The sequence below is a fragment of the Balaenoptera acutorostrata genome, chromosome 1 (assembly GCF_949987535.1).
Source record: "Balaenoptera acutorostrata chromosome 1, mBalAcu1.1, whole genome shotgun sequence".
NCBI classification, from domain to species: domain Eukaryota; kingdom Metazoa; phylum Chordata; class Mammalia; order Artiodactyla; family Balaenopteridae; genus Balaenoptera; species Balaenoptera acutorostrata.
In genome coordinates this window covers 128,858,057-128,874,305 of record NC_080064.1, presented here as the reverse complement: position 1 = coordinate 128,874,305, position 16,249 = coordinate 128,858,057, and the positions used below count along the sequence as shown (strand labels likewise).

At 51.6% G+C, this 16,249-nt stretch overlaps 2 protein-coding genes across 15 annotated transcripts in view; one reads left to right on the top strand and one right to left on the bottom strand.

The window, feature by feature from the left end:
- GPR161 (G protein-coupled receptor 161) overlaps nucleotides 1–14,959 on the top strand; it is a 55,822-nt gene extending 40,863 nt beyond the window's left edge. For 7 of the 8 annotated variants that reach the window (XM_057552716.1, XM_057552704.1, XM_057552727.1 and 4 more), the window contains 3 exons: nucleotides 1,002–1,106; nucleotides 4,638–4,754; nucleotides 7,154–14,959. In XM_057552716.1, coding sequence (XP_057408699.1) covers nucleotides 1,002–1,106; nucleotides 4,638–4,754; nucleotides 7,154–7,419 — 488 coding nt within the window. In that variant the 3' untranslated portion in view covers nucleotides 7,420–14,959. The remainder of the gene's footprint in view (nucleotides 1–1,001; nucleotides 1,107–4,637; nucleotides 4,755–7,153) is intronic. The other variant, XM_057552710.1, reaches the window with a different exon arrangement.
- A 101-nt stretch (nucleotides 14,960–15,060) lies between these two features.
- Nucleotides 15,061–16,249, bottom strand: part of DCAF6 (DDB1 and CUL4 associated factor 6) — a 168,834-nt gene continuing 167,645 nt past the window's right edge. For all 7 annotated transcript variants that reach the window (XM_007172465.3, XM_007172467.3, XM_007172468.3 and 4 more), the window contains one exon: nucleotides 15,061–15,525. In XM_007172465.3, coding sequence (XP_007172527.1) covers nucleotides 15,461–15,525 — 65 coding nt within the window. In that variant the 3' untranslated portion in view covers nucleotides 15,061–15,460. The remainder of the gene's footprint in view (nucleotides 15,526–16,249) is intronic.

Genomic DNA, 16,249 nt, shown 5'->3' with positions numbered 1-16,249 from the left:
CCTTTTTTTCTCCCTTCTTTCCTTCCTCCCTCCCTTTTTTATTTCCCCGTCTCTGCTAGTGCCTTTCCTTAAGTATCTGGTGATCTCCGCTGTCCCTCGCGGTTAGTAAGTCGGCCCAGGAAAGCCATCGGGAAGCCCTGGGTGGTGCTGGGACTGGGCCGTCTCACGGGGTGCCCAGCTCTTGGGGTCTGCGAGGCTTTTCTCTCTGGCTGGCTGGATTTCCCTGGGGACGGGGTATCTGGTCTCCTGCCCAGGTTAGGTGAGGCAGTGGGGCGGGGCTCCCACTGGTAACTATGTAGCCTCTCATTGTTCCCTCGGTTTTTGCCACGTTGCCATGTGCCTGGTGTCGCTAAGGCCAGAGTCCCCCAGTTCACTCTGCCCACTCTCCTGCCAACATGGGGGGCAGGAGCCTGGACCCCGAACTGGGAACAGCAGTGGAGGGGACCCACTGCTTCCCGTAGAGACTTTCCATCAAGCCCCACCTGCCTGCAGAGACTCCGGGCCTCCAGTTCCTGAGCTTCTGGGGGCCTCCTTCCAGGCCTCCCCCTCTGCCAACCTCGGCTCTTTCCTGGGCTAGTTTCACTGCCCACCACCCGCCTTCCAACTTACAAACATCCTCTCCATTTGGGGGTTTCGGCCTCTTCAAAAAACATCCCATTTAGTATTCAGGTAGGATCTCGGGAGTTAAACACGCACCCGTGTTTAACTGGAAGATCTTCTCCCAGGACTGTTCACCTTGTTTTCTCTTCCACCTGCCTTGTCGGGGTTTGACGTTTGTCACGAGCGCGTCCCCTCTGGGGGGACCCAGGGAATCCTGTCACAGGCTCCCCGGGGTAGGAACAAGGGGCGAAGTGAAGGAAGGGCAGCCAAGAGCTTCGTGTTCTCAGCGCGTGGAGGACGGAGTGGACGGGGGTGGAGGCGAGGCCCCTGGGGATGGGGCGAGGCCCCTGGGGACGGGGCGGGCCGTGGATGGTGCGGTCAGTGCCGACCTTGCCTTGCAGACCTGGGCCTGTCCCCACACCTCACGGCACTCATGGCCGGCGGGCAGCCCCTGGGGAACAGCAGCAGCACGGGGGACACCGGCTTCAGCTGCTCTCAGGACTCAGGTAAGCCCCTCACCTGTCGCGTTGCCCCAGTGCCTGCCGGCTGGGAGCTGGTGGGGAGAGGGACGTCTCCCAGGGTGTGGAGGGGCGAGAGTCAAGGGTCTGGGTGTCCAGTCCCAGCTCTTCAGCATCTCTGTGCCCCAGTTTCCTCCTCTCTGCAGTGGGGATCTCGGCTCGATCTCGGCTCCTGTTCTCTCTGCCATGCAGGGTTGTTGTGAGATTCAAATTAAGTGAAAGCCTTTGAAAAGTTAAAGTGCTAAATGATTGTCAGTTGTTACTCGAATTATAATAATCATCGTCCAGTGCAGGCTCTGGAGTCATCCTGCTTGGTTTTCAGTCAAAAAAGTCAAAAAATTGACTTTTTTTTTTTTTTTCACACACACACACACTGTATTTTATTTTTACAAGAGATAAATAGACTGACACCAAGCATTGTACATGGATGACCACAACAAAAGCAACAATGATTGCAATTACCAAACACGAAACACACACTATGTCATAATATTGACATTCAATCCAGTAATCCTCCACTGTAACAGCTCCTTTACTTTGCAGTGAAAATTGATTTGTATATTCTTTGCCTCTGAGTCCTTGTGGGATTTTTTTTTTTTTAATTCAAACAGAAAGTCACAAAAATTATAATCATCCTCATCAGTTCACTCAGTTCAAATTGACTTTTAAGAGCTGTGTTATCTCAGACAAGCTGCTCAGTCTCTTTCTAAACCTTTGAGTTTCTCCATTTGTGAGCTGGGGCAGCCGTCCCTCTATCGAGGGCAGTTCCGACCAGGTCGGATACCTTGTCACCATCATTAGATGCCCTGTGACCTGCCTATGAGGAACTCGGTCTCCCCAGAGAAACACATCTCCCCCAGCATTCTCCAGACCCTCCCTGTAGCTGCTGCCCAGGGGATGGCGCAGGCCCAGGACTCCTCCCCCCAGCGGCAAGCTCTGTGATGTCACGGTCTGCTGCCGCCACTCTGGGGACCCAAGTGCCACACCCCGTGCTTGCCAGCTCATGACTGGATGAGAGGCTCGTGGGCAGAGGCCGTCGGTGTCCCTACGTCAGTTATTCATGGAGCTGACAAAGCACCCCGTCCTGGGGCTGCCGTCTGTCCACGTCCTGGGCGTGAAGGGAGGGTGCTGATTCCTGGACCTCGACGGCAGGCTGTCTGTGGGCATTTCCCTCCCTGTTCCTCCATCTCCCCTGCCGGGACCTTTGGAAAACTCCTCTCTGCCTTGACCTGTGTTTCTTGGCCTGAGCCTGTGTCACGGAATTCTGGGGGGACTGGCCGTGGGCAGGGACCCAGACCAGGCCTCCTGTCGTGGAGCATTTCCCCAGAGGCAGAACATTCCCTGAGGATGCTCTCCCACTGGCAGCCCGGAGGGTTGAACCACTGGTAACACCCTCCCTTGTAGGCCTGAGTCCCTCCTGTGACTTGAAGGACGGGAGGGTCTCTGTCTCTCCTCGGGCTCTCTTCCTCTTCTCAGACAACCAGCAGGAATCCAGAGGCAGAGTGACATTCGTTCATTTAACAGATATTTACTTGCCAAGCCCTTGCTTTGAGCAGACACTGCGCTAGGTTCTGGAGATGTAGTGGTAAACTGCCCTCATGGGGCTTTCCGTGTAGTGGGAAAGACGGCCATCCCATGTGCTTTAAATGGGTGAGTTGTGTGGGATGCGAATTATACCTCAATAATTCTGCTTTTAATAAGGGTTATAAGGGTGATGAGAGCTATGGAAGGGGAAGCCGAGTGCCGTGAGGACACGGAACGGAGTTGTATGTGCCCCCTGTTGGGGGAGAACTTGTCGGGGAGGGGGGAGGGCGGTGCTAGAAAAGCTTCTCTGAGGAAGTGATGTTAAAACCTGAAGAGTGAATAGGAGGTGACCAGGCAAAAAGGAGTAAGGGGACAGTGTCGTAGGCCAGCGGTCCCCAACCTTTTGGGCACCAGGGACCGGTTTCGTGGAAGACAGTTCTTCCACGGACGGGGGAGGGGGGGATGGCTCAGGCAGTGATGCCAGCGATGGGGGGGCCGCAGGTGAAGCTCCGCTCGCCCGCCCGCCGCTCCCCTCCCGCTGTGCGGCCCGGTTCCTGACAGGCCGCAGCCCGGTACCAATCCGCGGCCCGGGGGTTGGGGACCTCTGTGGTAGGCAGAAGAAAGAGCATGGGCTTCGGGGTCACACAGACCGGGGTGTGAGCTTCAGCCCCGCTGTTTATTAGCTGTGTCCTCGCGAGTGATGACTTCCACTGATGAGGCACGTGCTGTGTGCCCGGCAATGTGTCACATCTTCACACGTCTCAACTCAGGATCCTCCCAACGACTCGGTGAGGTAGCGAGAATTACGATCCCCATTTCGTAGACATGGAAGGATGCTGAGGGACTGAATATCCTGCCTGTGATCCTAGATCTGTCCCATTTGGGAAGCTGTGTGCTTAACCACCATGTTGTGAAGTCTGCTAGAGGAACACGCCTTTTCAGGTTGTTCTGCAAAAACAAATGAGGAGCTCCCAGCTTCCCTTTCTTCCTAGTTTCCTGAGCACCAAGGCCTTGAAGGACTGATAGCTGGAGACTAAGACAGAACAAGACTGGTCCGAACGCCTGCCCCGGTGTGGGGTCCGGGTCCTGCTCAGCCCTCCTGCCCTTCCCCACCCTAGTCCCCCCCGCCCCGCCCCTGCCCGCCCGCCTGCCCAGCTCTCTCTCATAGGACTTCCTTCCTTTCTGCCTTTTCCCCACTTTTTGGGGGGCATATTTCTCAATCCCTTTTTGGCCCCCAAAGAACTTTACACGTTCGGGTTTTATTTATTTATTTATTTTTGGCTGTGTTGGGTCTTCGTTTCTGTGCGAGGGCTTTCTCTAGTTGTGGCAAGCGGGGGCCACTCTTCATCGCGGTGCGCGGGCCTCTCACTGTCGCGGCCACTCCCGTTGCGGAGCACAGGCTCCAGACGCGCAGGCTCAGTAGTTGTGGCTCACGGGCCCAGCTGCTCCGCGGCATGTGGGATCTTCCCAGACCAGGGCTCGAACCCGTGTCCCCTGCATTGGCAGGCGGATTCCCAACCACTGCGCCACCAGGGAAGCCCCCATGTTCGGGTTTGAAATGTTTATTTAGCACAGCATACCTTAACTAGAATGATAGAAATTCAAACTGTAAGAAGAATCACCCTGAACACAAAGCCCCTTTAATAGGGCCCCGTCCTCCGCTCAGCCCGACTGCCCTTCCCCGTTCCAGGTCTGGCGGACTCATCACTTCTGAGTCCACTCGCCGTGGCAGGTAACCCGTCCGCCTGGATAGCGCCGCTGTATTTCTGGTGTGTCTGAAGCAGCCCCAGTGTCTGGCTGCAAACTCCCTGAAATGGGACGAGAGACAGTGTGTGTCCTGGGCAAATGCTGCAGGGCACTTGGTTGCACCCGATTGTGGGTTTGAATAAATGAAAGGGGAGAGAGGGACGCAAGGGGTGTGAGCGAGGGCGAGAAAGGTGGCGAGAAGGACTTGGTGTTGCCTGTTGTAGGCGCACAATCTGCCCTTGGTTTTAGGAACGGATGTCATGCTGCTCGAAGACTTCACGTCTGATGACAACCCTCCCTCCCACACTTGCCCACCCAAGAGGCGGAGCTCAGTGACGTTCGAAGATGAAGTGGAACAAATCAGAGGTTGGTTTCTGTGACTGATGGCTTTAGGGAAACAGGGGAAAGGAGAGGATCTTAGGAAAGTTCCTTGGCTCACCCTGCTCCCATCCGCAGCACACCAGGGCTCCCACCTTTGCCCAGCCCCGTGTCGCTCCCGACCCTGCCGGTCTCACTTGAGTCCTTAGGCTTCCAGCTCTCGGAGCAAGCAGCGTCTAAGGCTGGGCAAGCAGTGGCCTACGTAGACAGACACACACAATTCCCATCTCCTCCCTCAGGAAGTTGCCCGACTGGATACAACAGTTTCTGAGCCCTCCGTGGTTTCTTTCCTTTCTGGATGATGTGTGGTTATGAATCTGAACCTGCCCTCTTTGAGCCTCAGCTTCCTCATGTGGGAAATGGAAGTAATTGCCCAATGAGTGCGCCGACTTCACCGGAGGCAAAGGCCACCGTCTTTTTTTTTTTTTTTTTTTTTTAAAGGAATTCCTTTATTTTTATTATTTATTTATTTATTTATTTATTTACTTTTTGGCTGTGTTGGGTCTTCGTTTCTGTGCGAGGGCCCTCTCCAGTTGCGGCAAGTGGGGACCACTCTTCATCGCCATGCGCGGGCCTCTCACTATCGCGGCCTCTCTTGTTGCGGAGCACAGGCTCCAGACGCGCAGGCTCAGTAACTGTGGCTCACGGGCCTAGTTGCTCCGCGGCATGTGGGATCTTCCCAGACCAGGGCTCGAACCCGTGTCCCCTGCATTGGCAGGCAGACTCTCAACCACTGCGCCACCAGGGAAGCCCCAAGGCCACCGTCTTGCTTGGCCTGTTGCCTCTGAAGCTCATGGGGGCGCTGGGATCCTGTGAGAGGAATGAGTTCTGCTATAATCCAGTCCCTACGTTTTTCTGCTCCAGTTGTTCTGAATTCAACCCTCAGCACTCTCGGTGCCTCTGGAACCTGGAGTCTAGTTTCCCATCCAGATATGCTGATTAGAAGAGTGACAAAGGAGCCATCCAGGCTGCCCACAGATGGAAGAATCTCTTTTCTTCTGAATCCCACCCGGTGGTGAGGACAGCCACCGACATAGCCGGATGTGGATATGGTGGAAGAGTCCAGGGACTTTAAGATATAAATTCTTCAGAAATGCTGAGTACCAAAATACATATGGGCCAGCTCAGAGTTTTAGGTTCATAATTCGTCCTATCTCTTCTACCACCCCCTCCCTGATTCCAGATGAATGTCATGGATGTCAAGGAGGCAGATATCAACTTGTCTGCTTTACGGGCAAAGTGGATTCGAGAACGGAGCTGGGATTAGCAGCTTCATGGGCTTTATAATATGTTACTCCCGTGTTAAAAAAATGGATTGAAGCCCTCCGCAATCCACCCAGCCCGCCTAGGGCCAAGCCTGCCCCATCCAGCCTACGTGTTGGGGGATGGCAGTTCCAAAGGTGCCTTCTCTGCACGCAGGGCAGGGAGCAGGCACGTGTGTAAGACCATGTCAGTCCTCCCGGGAGTGAGTGGCAGGGCAGAGGTCCTCCCCTCTTTCCCTCCTGGAGCGTGGGGTGGAAGTTGCCTACTCCAGACAACGTGAGGTCTAGGGGATACGCCGTTCCTCCCAAAATGTCAGGAGAGAAACAGGCAGTGAGGTTAATAGTCATAAGGCCCTGGATGTGAAATTGAAGGGCCCCTTCGCTCCCTCCCTCCCTCTCTCCCTCCTTCCCTCCCTCCCTCCCTCCCTCCTTCCCTCCCTCCCTCCCTCCTTCCCTCCCTCCCTCCCTCCTTCCCTCCCTCCTTCCCTCCCTCCCTCCTTCCCTCCCTCCTTCCCTCCTTCCCTCCCTCCTTCCCTCCTTCCCTCCCTCCCTCCTGTGCACTTTAGGCATCAGGGGTCCTAATCCTGGGGGAAGGGGCACCCGAACCTTTAATGTCCTTCCAGTCCTGAGGTTCTCCATGGCTTTGGGGAATCTCTGAGCGAGGGTGGCGAGGACGGAGACCACACTCAGGTTTGTGGAAGTTTAGAGCGGAAGCTATTACACACTCCGGGGAGCTGAAAGACCAGAGAACTCTTTCAAAGTTGTAAAAATTTGAATGTCATGAATAGAAAGTGTTTATCAAGCCTTTTCTATGAGCCAGACCTAGGCTAAAGCACCTTAGGAAAGAGCTGTCTAATTATCACGGGAACCCGATGACGTAAGGGGTGTGTCATGATCTTCTCTTTACAGATGAGGAAACTGACATTAGATTAAATTACTTCTGAGATTTCCCCGATAGTAAGTAGGGGAGTCAAGGATCGGCACCTTACGGACTGTGACTCCAGAACCCACACCCTTAACCTCGGTGTGCTTCCCCTCCCAGGGGCAGCGAAGCAAGAGCAGGTCTATCCCGGGATAGCCATGGTCCTGGTCCCTCGCTAACCTTTTTTCTGCCTTCTCTCTCAGAAGCTGCCAAGAACCCTATTCTTCACGTGAAAGCCGAAGTGCACAAGTCCTTGGACAGTTACGCAGCCAGCTTGGCCAAAGCCATAGAGGCTGAAGCCAAAGTGAACTTATTTGGGGAGGAGGCTTTGCCTGGGGTCTTGCTCGCAGCGCGGACCGTCCCCGGGGTTGGCTTTGGGAGCCGCCGAGGCAGCAGAACTCTCGCGAGTCAGAGGCTGCAGCTGCAGAGCATCGAAGAGGGGAACGTTTTAGCCGCGGAGCAGACGTGAGGGTGGATGTCCGTTACCATCTGTGCCGGGGGCCCGGGAGCAACATCTGGTGTGCAGCCATCAGGAAAAAACACTGAAAACAATGTCTGTAAGTGACTTCCGTGTCTCTGTGAGACCACACGTGGGTTCCTTGAGGTCCCAGCGATGGGACCAGAGGCATCTAGAGCACAAAGCAGAGCCGACGGAGGTGTGGCTGAGACTTTGTGGGAGGTGGGAAGGAGCCGTAGAGGGGAACTAGAGACCACGGCTTAGAAGGAGACCGCCGCATGGGTCACTTCCTCCTCTGCACAACCGGTGCCCTGGGGGTCCAGCCACGCACTGTCCCGGAGGCCTCAGGAGGCGAGCCCTTCCCAGTGCACTTCGGAGGATGGCGCTTCTTCTGCGTGGTTGATGTGGACCCTGTGGGGCCGTCAGTTTGACACTAAGTGGTCCCCAGAGGAGAGCCCAGGAGCCGAGCTCCCCAGATCCAGGCGCTGCATGCACCCTGGGGTCCTGGTTATGACCTCGCCTCCGGTGGCGCCACCTGCTGGTGCTAGTGGGGACAGCTCACGGGCCGCTGGGCGGACGCAACAGGCCTGGGGCTGCTGCGGCTGAGGACGGGGCCGCCTCCCTGGTGACTGAGTCTTTGCTATTTCATAAGAAGGGAGAAACCACTGTAAAAGACAGGAGGAAGGAGCAGATACCAGATGTTTCATTTCTAGAATTAAAAAAAAACAAAAAAATCCATTTGGTTAGGATAAAACCACCATCTTACTGAGCCTGAACGGGCCATGGGTCTAAGCGCTGCTGGGGACTAGAGATACTGTTATCGTTGGAGGGAATCCCCTTCACCTAGGAAAACCTCATGGAATAGACTCTGCTTGTCATGTTTGATGGACTGTTTCGATTAGCTGGCCTCCAGGGAATACTCCCGTAGGCAGCAGCTACTGTTTCCCCGCCCTGAGCAGTGTTAAGACGAGACAGACTTGAAGAAACGCTGGACCTGGCGTCAGCAACCTGTGTGCCGGCCCGGCTCCGCCGTACCTTCCTCATGTCATTGGGACTCCCTGTCGCCTCTAGGCCATCTGGAAAATAAGATAAGGGGGTGAGGAGGTGGATTGAGTGGTGGCCAGGATCATTTCTAACTCTGATCTTTGATGTTCTCTGAATTTGTAAGTTAGAAAAAAAAAAAAAGTGACCCATGGACCAACATTTGCACAGCTTTTGAGTGTGGCTTCTAATGGGCATGTGAAGCACTGCAAGCCCGGGTACGTGGGCTGATCCGATGTGTCTAGAGCACAGCTCTGACGGGATGCCAGCCGGCAAGACACATAAATGGGGGCAGAGGGCACCTCCTCAGAGGCGGAAGTGGGCCACGCATTGTGACTTGTATGTTAGAGCTCTCTCCCTTGGAGCTGGGATGGCAGTTGAATGTGTGGGCTTGGAGCGGTGGCTGTGGTGACTTGAAGCACCTGTGCCTGCCCTTCAGCTTGGGTGATTAGGTCAGCCAAGTGCAGGCCTTTCCCCGCCTTCGGAATTCCTGGTGGTCAGCGGAGGGTAGATTCTGAGGAGATCTACCTGCGTCTGCTATGAGGCAGCCATTCCAGAAAGTGAATCACTTTTGTGGTGTTCTGTTGGGGTCTAGCTAGCTCTCAGTGAGGCAGTGTCTCTTTGCTGTGTGGCAGAGACCCAGTGGTTGGCTGGTACCCTGGTCTGCAGTTTACAGAAGACTTCCTGAGACCTGGGGGCTGCTACTTTCACGGCAATCAAACTCATCAGCAACTCCTGTGGGTCAGCTGGGTGCCCGCCACTGGTCTGCATTCTGGATGGGAGTGGGAAGGAGCAGAGGGTGGTTTCACCCTTGGGTTCTGCTGATGAGATGTGCAGATCAGTCAGACTCTGCTGTCACTACTGGGTGGCATTCCTAAACCTGAGGGCATTGTATGTTTTCTGCATGTATTTTTTCCTAGCACTTGTCCTTGTCTAGTTTCTAAAGGGACCATACTCCTGAGCTTCTAGTATGCACCAAGGTGGAACAGGGCAGGGACCTTTTACCTCTTGGTTGGAATAGCCCAGGATGCCACCCCTCCCCCACCCCTTAGGGCATTTTGAGTGCCGCAAAGTGACTTGCAACCCAGGGGCTGGAGAGTGCTTCCCCTGGACTGTACTTAGCTGGGCTCTAGAGAGAGAGTCCTGAGACCCGCCCCCCACCCCCACCCCCCCCCAAGTCCTCACTGGCTGATCCCAGACTAGCTCACATACACTAGGATTTAATCTAAGCCAATCTAGCATTACTGCACTTCCTGAAAGCATTCTGTGCATTTCCTCTTTTCTACTGAGGTCCATTTATTTACTCAGCTACCAGACACTGCACATCCAGCGTGTGCAAGGCACCAAGCTAGGCTCTGTGAGTAGTAACACTAAAGTGTTTTCACTCTAATATAGGGAGGGACCTGGGAGAGACTGAGGCTAATAAATTGCAAAGTCAATGAATGATTATAGAAAGAACTGTGGGCTCCAGAGGGAGGTGAACATTTCCAATTAGAAGGAGTCGGGGTAGCACCATGTAGGAGGTGACTGTCTGAGCCAAGCCTTGGAGGGTGTCTGGCAGCTAGAACCATATTTTGCATATTCATGAATTCAGATGTTCCTTGATTCAGCCTGAGTGAGAGAAAGGAGAGCAAAAGGAGGTGGATGGGGAGAGGGCGAGGACATAATCCCCACACACTCTGAGGTTGCCGAGAGCATTTCTGAGGACCCCTGTCCTTAGTGCGGAAGGTCAGAACCCCAACTGCCCCCGCTGGACCCAGGCCCGTTAGCTTTACGGCAGCCTGAGGCCTTCCTGAGGTGCCCACGTGGACAGTGGCAGGTGGGACACTTGGCCACTTGTTCACGTAAAAACCTCAGTCCTGCATCTTCTGGTTTTGACAGGACCACGTTTAGGACTGTTGCCCATCTCTGCTTCTTTCATAGAGATTGCCACTTGACTGGGTCCCCCCCACCCCGTACTATACCCCAGATACCAGGTTTGGGGGCTAGTGTGACCCAGAAGGCACTGGAGTCCCACGCCACCGAGCACACAGCTCAATCCCTAGCCTTTTCCCAGGCCAGACACACCAAGACTGGAGTTCAGGGCCTTCGACACTAGGTGGCAGCAGTGTGGCTGTGATGCCGCTGGCAGTTTCCCACCGGGAAGAGCTAGGGATAAAGCTGAAGGCTTGCTTCTGGCTTAGAGCACTTACTCTGAGCTCCTGGTCTCCACTGCAGTCCTTGGCCTTTAAAGGACCACCCAGCTAGCTTGCTTACAAGTGTGACCCCATTCAGGGTTGCAGGTACTGCCAATGCTCAGCTGTGTGATCTTAAGCAAATCACTGCTGGAGAAATGGGGTCGAGGAATGTAAGACAAGGGCCATCTGGTGCTCATGTTCTCTGATTCTCATTTAAGGAGCTGCTGTGTAGTCTCTGAGTGACCGGCGAGACTTAAGTGTTTGCAATAGGCCAAGGTAGTTTGGGGTGGACAGGAGAGGGAGGAAAAGTGCTTTGATACAGTGAGAGACTTTACTGGCCTGTTCAGATTTACCTAGATGAGTATTTTTTCTATTCTGATGGTTGGTCCCTGAAATACTTGCAGATTAGAGACAGGTCTACGGATGGACCACAGGATATACTCACGACAAGGGTTCCGCCTTGAGCCCCAGCCATCTCCCGTCTGGAAGGAACTGCGGAGGTGACGTGGCTACAAAAGGATGAGGCAGGGAACTAGCACATAATGAGTGCCTGACCTGTTAAGACATTTGAGTGCCTGTCATGTGCTAGGCATTAGTTGGGCACTTCCAAATGCTTTATCTCACTGCAAATATGATAGAGTGGGGATAGTGCAGGCTTTGGTATGGGATGTTCTGGGTTCGGATTCCACACTGCCGCTTGTTAGTAAGGTGTCCTTGGGCCAATTACTCAATCTTTCTGTATTGCAGTTTTCTCACCTATAAAATGAACTTTGTATTCTGTTTCTCTGTGGGGACACAGAATCCAGGGGGGCCTCTGGTTATGTGGATTAGAGCATCCAGCACAGTACCTGGGGCATAGTTGATGCTGAACCACTGCTGTTTCTTCTTCACTCTGCAGTTGGGTGTATTATTCTTGTTTTACAGAGCTCTCGGTGACAAGAAGTGAGAATCTTAAAAAGATAACTGTTATCCTAGATAAGAGGTGTTGAAGTTGTTGCCGTAGGAATCGTCACGTCTGCTGTACAGCATGAAGGGATGTGGTGAGAAAGGAGAAGACGATAGAGAGGAGGGGGTAAAGGCTAAGTGGCACTTGGGATTCAGGAGATCTGAAGGAGCGAAACTGAGCTTTTCTGTTAATGGCTATCGAAGGTGGTAGAGCCCCAGGCTGGTGTGGCATCTGGAATCAAAGCACAAGCTCAGCTTTGAGTAAGGGGTGCTCTCCCTGAGATGTGACCTGGAGTCTCAGGGCCGCCCCATCCTGCAGTGTCAGTGAATGCTTGGCCTTGGCTCTTGGGTTCAGACTCTCTGACTCTCCGAGGCCCTGAGGGAAGAGGCAGCGCAGGGGCAGGAGTCCATGCTGCCACCCACAGTGTACACAGAACCCCAGGTGAATTCCGTGGGAGAGTGAAGGGAAATCACATTTCTCACCCTGAAGCAAAGGAAAACGGCTGTGAACACAGTCGTGTGTGAGTACAAGAGGGGGCAGAGCCGGACCGTCCTTCTGGGTTGGGGAGGGGAACACACAGAATCCAAGGAGGCCTAGGGAGGTGAAGGGGATTGTCCAAGATCTCAAAGGGGATTAAGCAGGGTCGGGGCTGAAACGCCAGGTCTTGGCCATGTGACTGAGAGAAGGAAAGAGCCAGCTTTGCAGCTCGAGGAGGATGAGGGATAGTTAACAGCCATCATTATTAGAAGGCCAGTAGAGCTTTACTGGGCAGGTAGGACTAGTGTAAACCAAGGAGTTTGGGAGACTGGAAAATCTGCTTGCCAGACCTATAAAAAACTGCAGGCCTAAGGTGACTGGATTCACTGGAAAGAATTCAAAGCACAAACTCAGATCTGCGTAAGGTTACCAAGAGCACAGTTCTCACTATTTTTAGGAGAACAAAGTACGCAAAGCTGTGTTCATTTCCCTCAGAAAGCATTTTCCTGAGCAGTATTAACAGCTTAAGAATTAAAAGCCACTTCTGTTTTTCCTTTTGACACCACCATTTTGAAGTATCACTGATCATTGGTGAGTCTGACCCTCCCAAAGGAAAAGACAGTCCTAGGGAGGATCACAGGCCCGGGCAGGTGCCGCCACACTGAGAGTGCAGGGGAAAGAGCCTGTCTGGCTGGAACTAGGTCTGTCAGTCAGTGATGCGGACATGCTTCAGGGACAGAGCCCTATGCTGTGTTCTGATAATGGACCCCTGGATGCAAAGGTGGTTAAAAACAAACCTTCAAGATAAAGACAAGCTGATCCTAAAATATAGTTCACTTGAAGTTTTTGGATGCTTATTTTTAAGATTAAAAAATGCTTAGGATTATTATAAACCAATATTTATCAAAAAAGTAAAAGTATACTTAGAATAGTTTTGTTTACCTGATTACGTATCTGGTTTTTGGTCTGTGTATAGCTGTGCAAATTGTGAACTTGTGCTTGAGCTTGTGGACTGTGGACTTTCTTGGGTGGGTGTCTCCCCCTTTACCCCCACCCCTGTTTTCCACAGACATGTCTCTGTCTCCAGCCTCCCTTCCCATGGGCTAAAAAGAGGAAGGAGACTGAGCAGGAAGGGGCCAACTGTTGCACGGTCCATACCACAGTCACCTGCGTACATCTATCCATGTGTCTTTCATAAATTCCCGCAAGACAGTTAGTGACCTGGAAGTGACCAAGAAAGAGACAACAAACAAACAAACACTGTTAACCCAAAGTTCTAAAGGAGGTTTAATGAATAGCAGTGCTGTCTCTCGGTATGTCCATCCCATAACCAAAGTCCAAGGGCGGGTGGTAGATTATCAGAGACTTGGAACAGCCTCAAGGCACAGAGCCCACCACCTTTATCTGACCCTATACCTGCCACCACTAAAGCCGCATTCCTTTTCTAAGTGGGTAAGTAAGTGAGCCCCGGGGTCCAGTGTCTCCACTGCAACAAACACTGGATCATGGAAGCAGCCAGGACTCATGAACTCTGCCTCTGTAGAATGTCTTCTCCCCTAGCTGCCTCCTTGACTGCTTGTCCGGCCTGCCCTGCTCCTTTATAACGTACAACACCAAAACTACAAAATCGCTAAAAGTAGGGGGCCTGATTCCTTGGACAAATACCACTTTGTAATGTTTGGGTTTAAAAAAAAAACAAACAGTTTTAGAGCCGTTTTAGGTTCTCAGCAAAACTGAGCAAAAAGTTCAGAATCCCCCCACTCCCACCTGCCCAGCCTCCTCCACTATCAACATCCTGTGCCAGAGTGAACAAACGCCATTGATTTTCTCCTGCTGCTCTTCTGGCCAGTCACCCTTGACCCCACTGAGTGCTCCAGTCTGGGCTGTTGGTTTTCCAGCACTTCTCTATAGCATAATCCCTCTTACTGTCATATAATGTAGTGTCATATTATGCGCCGCAGTAGTCTTTTCAGTTATTCTGTAAACCCTTCAACCTCTCATGGGGTCCTAACACAGCCCCTGGGATATAGGTGGTGCAAATATGACTACCTCTATCTGAGGGAGGAGGAAACAGAAGCCCAAAGAAGTCACATGGCTTGAGCAGATCACGTAACTATTTGGGTACCAGAAACTGAGACCTGGCACTTTTTGGAAATCATGCATTTGCCCTGTTTGGCTAAACTTCTAACTCACTCCTTTCTTTCCCTTTGACCATTTAGCATATTCCTAATATGGAGACATATGCGTCCTGCCCAGGCTAAGAGCTAGATGTTGAAGCCCAACTGAAGTTACCGAGCCAACTAGAGTTATTTTTTCCTCTATCCAGAAAGCCAACCTGTCTTCTCTCAGCAGGAGGTGTCCTTGGGCTTGCAGCCATCTTCCGGGGAGGAGCCGTCCCTGGTCCCCACACGGGAGAGGGATGCTTTGCCTGGCCACACCTGTGAGTCTATTCATGGCCCAACCAGAGTGAGCAGCATGACAGTTTAGGAGACAGGAGAGAGGATGACTGAAGGGTTACGCCTGCAGGAGCAGCTTCAAGGCGTAACCCGTAAAACACAGACCGGGGTGTAGATGGCTTAAGTCGAGTGAAGGTGGGCACCAGAGAGGAGGAAGACCAGGAATTAGAAGACTGGGTGGTCAACACTTTCAGCTGAAATCTAGAAGTTGGAGAAAGGAAGGCCAGAAGCCAGGGCTCTCAGAACTGGCTTGTGCTGACATGGTGTGTGAGTATCCATGATGCTCTGGGATTGCTCATAGCCTAACCCCTGTACTCAGGTAATGAGGGACCACTAATCATGAGAGATGATGATTGAGTGGGGGTGGAGATAACGTACTTTGGAAGGAGAAATGAAAAAAAGCTCTGCTATGTGATTCTGTCACACAGAAGTCAAAACAGAAAAGGTTATTTAATCTAGAAAAGAACAGAGAAAGACAATCTTATGTTACGATAAAAGATTTGGAAAACGTGGGTCAAGGTAGCAAGGCATTAAATAAATAGTCAAATTCAGGATATCTTAAAACAACCAACTTCTTTAATTAGAAAGCAACAAACATGCAAATGGCAAGTGTAGAAATTTATTTGAACCAACATTTTCACTATAATGAAAATTACTCTTCAACACTGATCCAAGCTCCCACATTTGAAGGTTAGGGAAAATATTGCACTTTGCATTTTCTAGCACTCCTCATACATGGCAAAAAGTTTTTAAAACATTTCGCTAGTTTTGTTTTACACACACTCCCAAATTCATGCACACAATCATTCCAAACCAATGTTAGGTTATCCCCCCAAAAGGGAAAAACTCCAAAAAACCACAACCTTAAAATTGCACTAAAGCTCTGTAAAGAAAAAAATATAATAAATGTCTTATACACATTTCAGAACACCTAAGTGCTTGCCAATAAGAGTTGATTATTCCTCATCCTCGTTTTCATTCTCCTGACCAGAGCCTTCTGATCTGTCGCTCTCCAACCGGTCTGGAAAACACAGATATGAGACAAAAAGAAATACCTTTATTATTACAATTAAAATAATTTTCAATGCCTTTTATTTAAAACTGATTAAAATGTATATAATTCAGAACATCATCCTGTAAAAAGCAGTTCACAGCTGTGCGTAGAAAAGTTATTTTTGCCTCTAGAGACAAAGAGTAAAGGAAACACAGCACTCTCAACTTTGAATATTCATGTAATTCCAAAGATATAAAAAGTACAAAGAAAAAACCCTAAGGATCTTGATCTACTGTGGTCTACTGCAGTGACTGCAGACTGTGTTCCTGGGCGTCTGGGAGCCCTTAGGAGGTGTATCAGGTGTCACCAAGGGGAGTGAGAGGCAAGCTGTGTGGGAGAATTTGGTGATCATTCTTGAGGATCTGTGTATTTGTTTATAAAAATACTTCTTAAATATCTGCTATGTTCCAGGATACAATGGTGACCAAAACAGGCACAGTCTCTGTCCTCAAGGAGCTTATCTAGACTGAACACTCAAGGGAGTGTACAATTACAACCTGGCGAGTGAGCACGGCACGCCCTCTCAGGTTCCATGATTTACACTTGCTGTTCCTCTGCTTGGGACACCTTCACCCGGTTCTTCAGCTATAATGGTTCTGCTTACTCATCTCGATACAACTATTATTCCCTGTGTGAAACTTTCCCCAGACTTTTTCAAATACCCAACCTGCAGGATTATGAACTCCTTCCT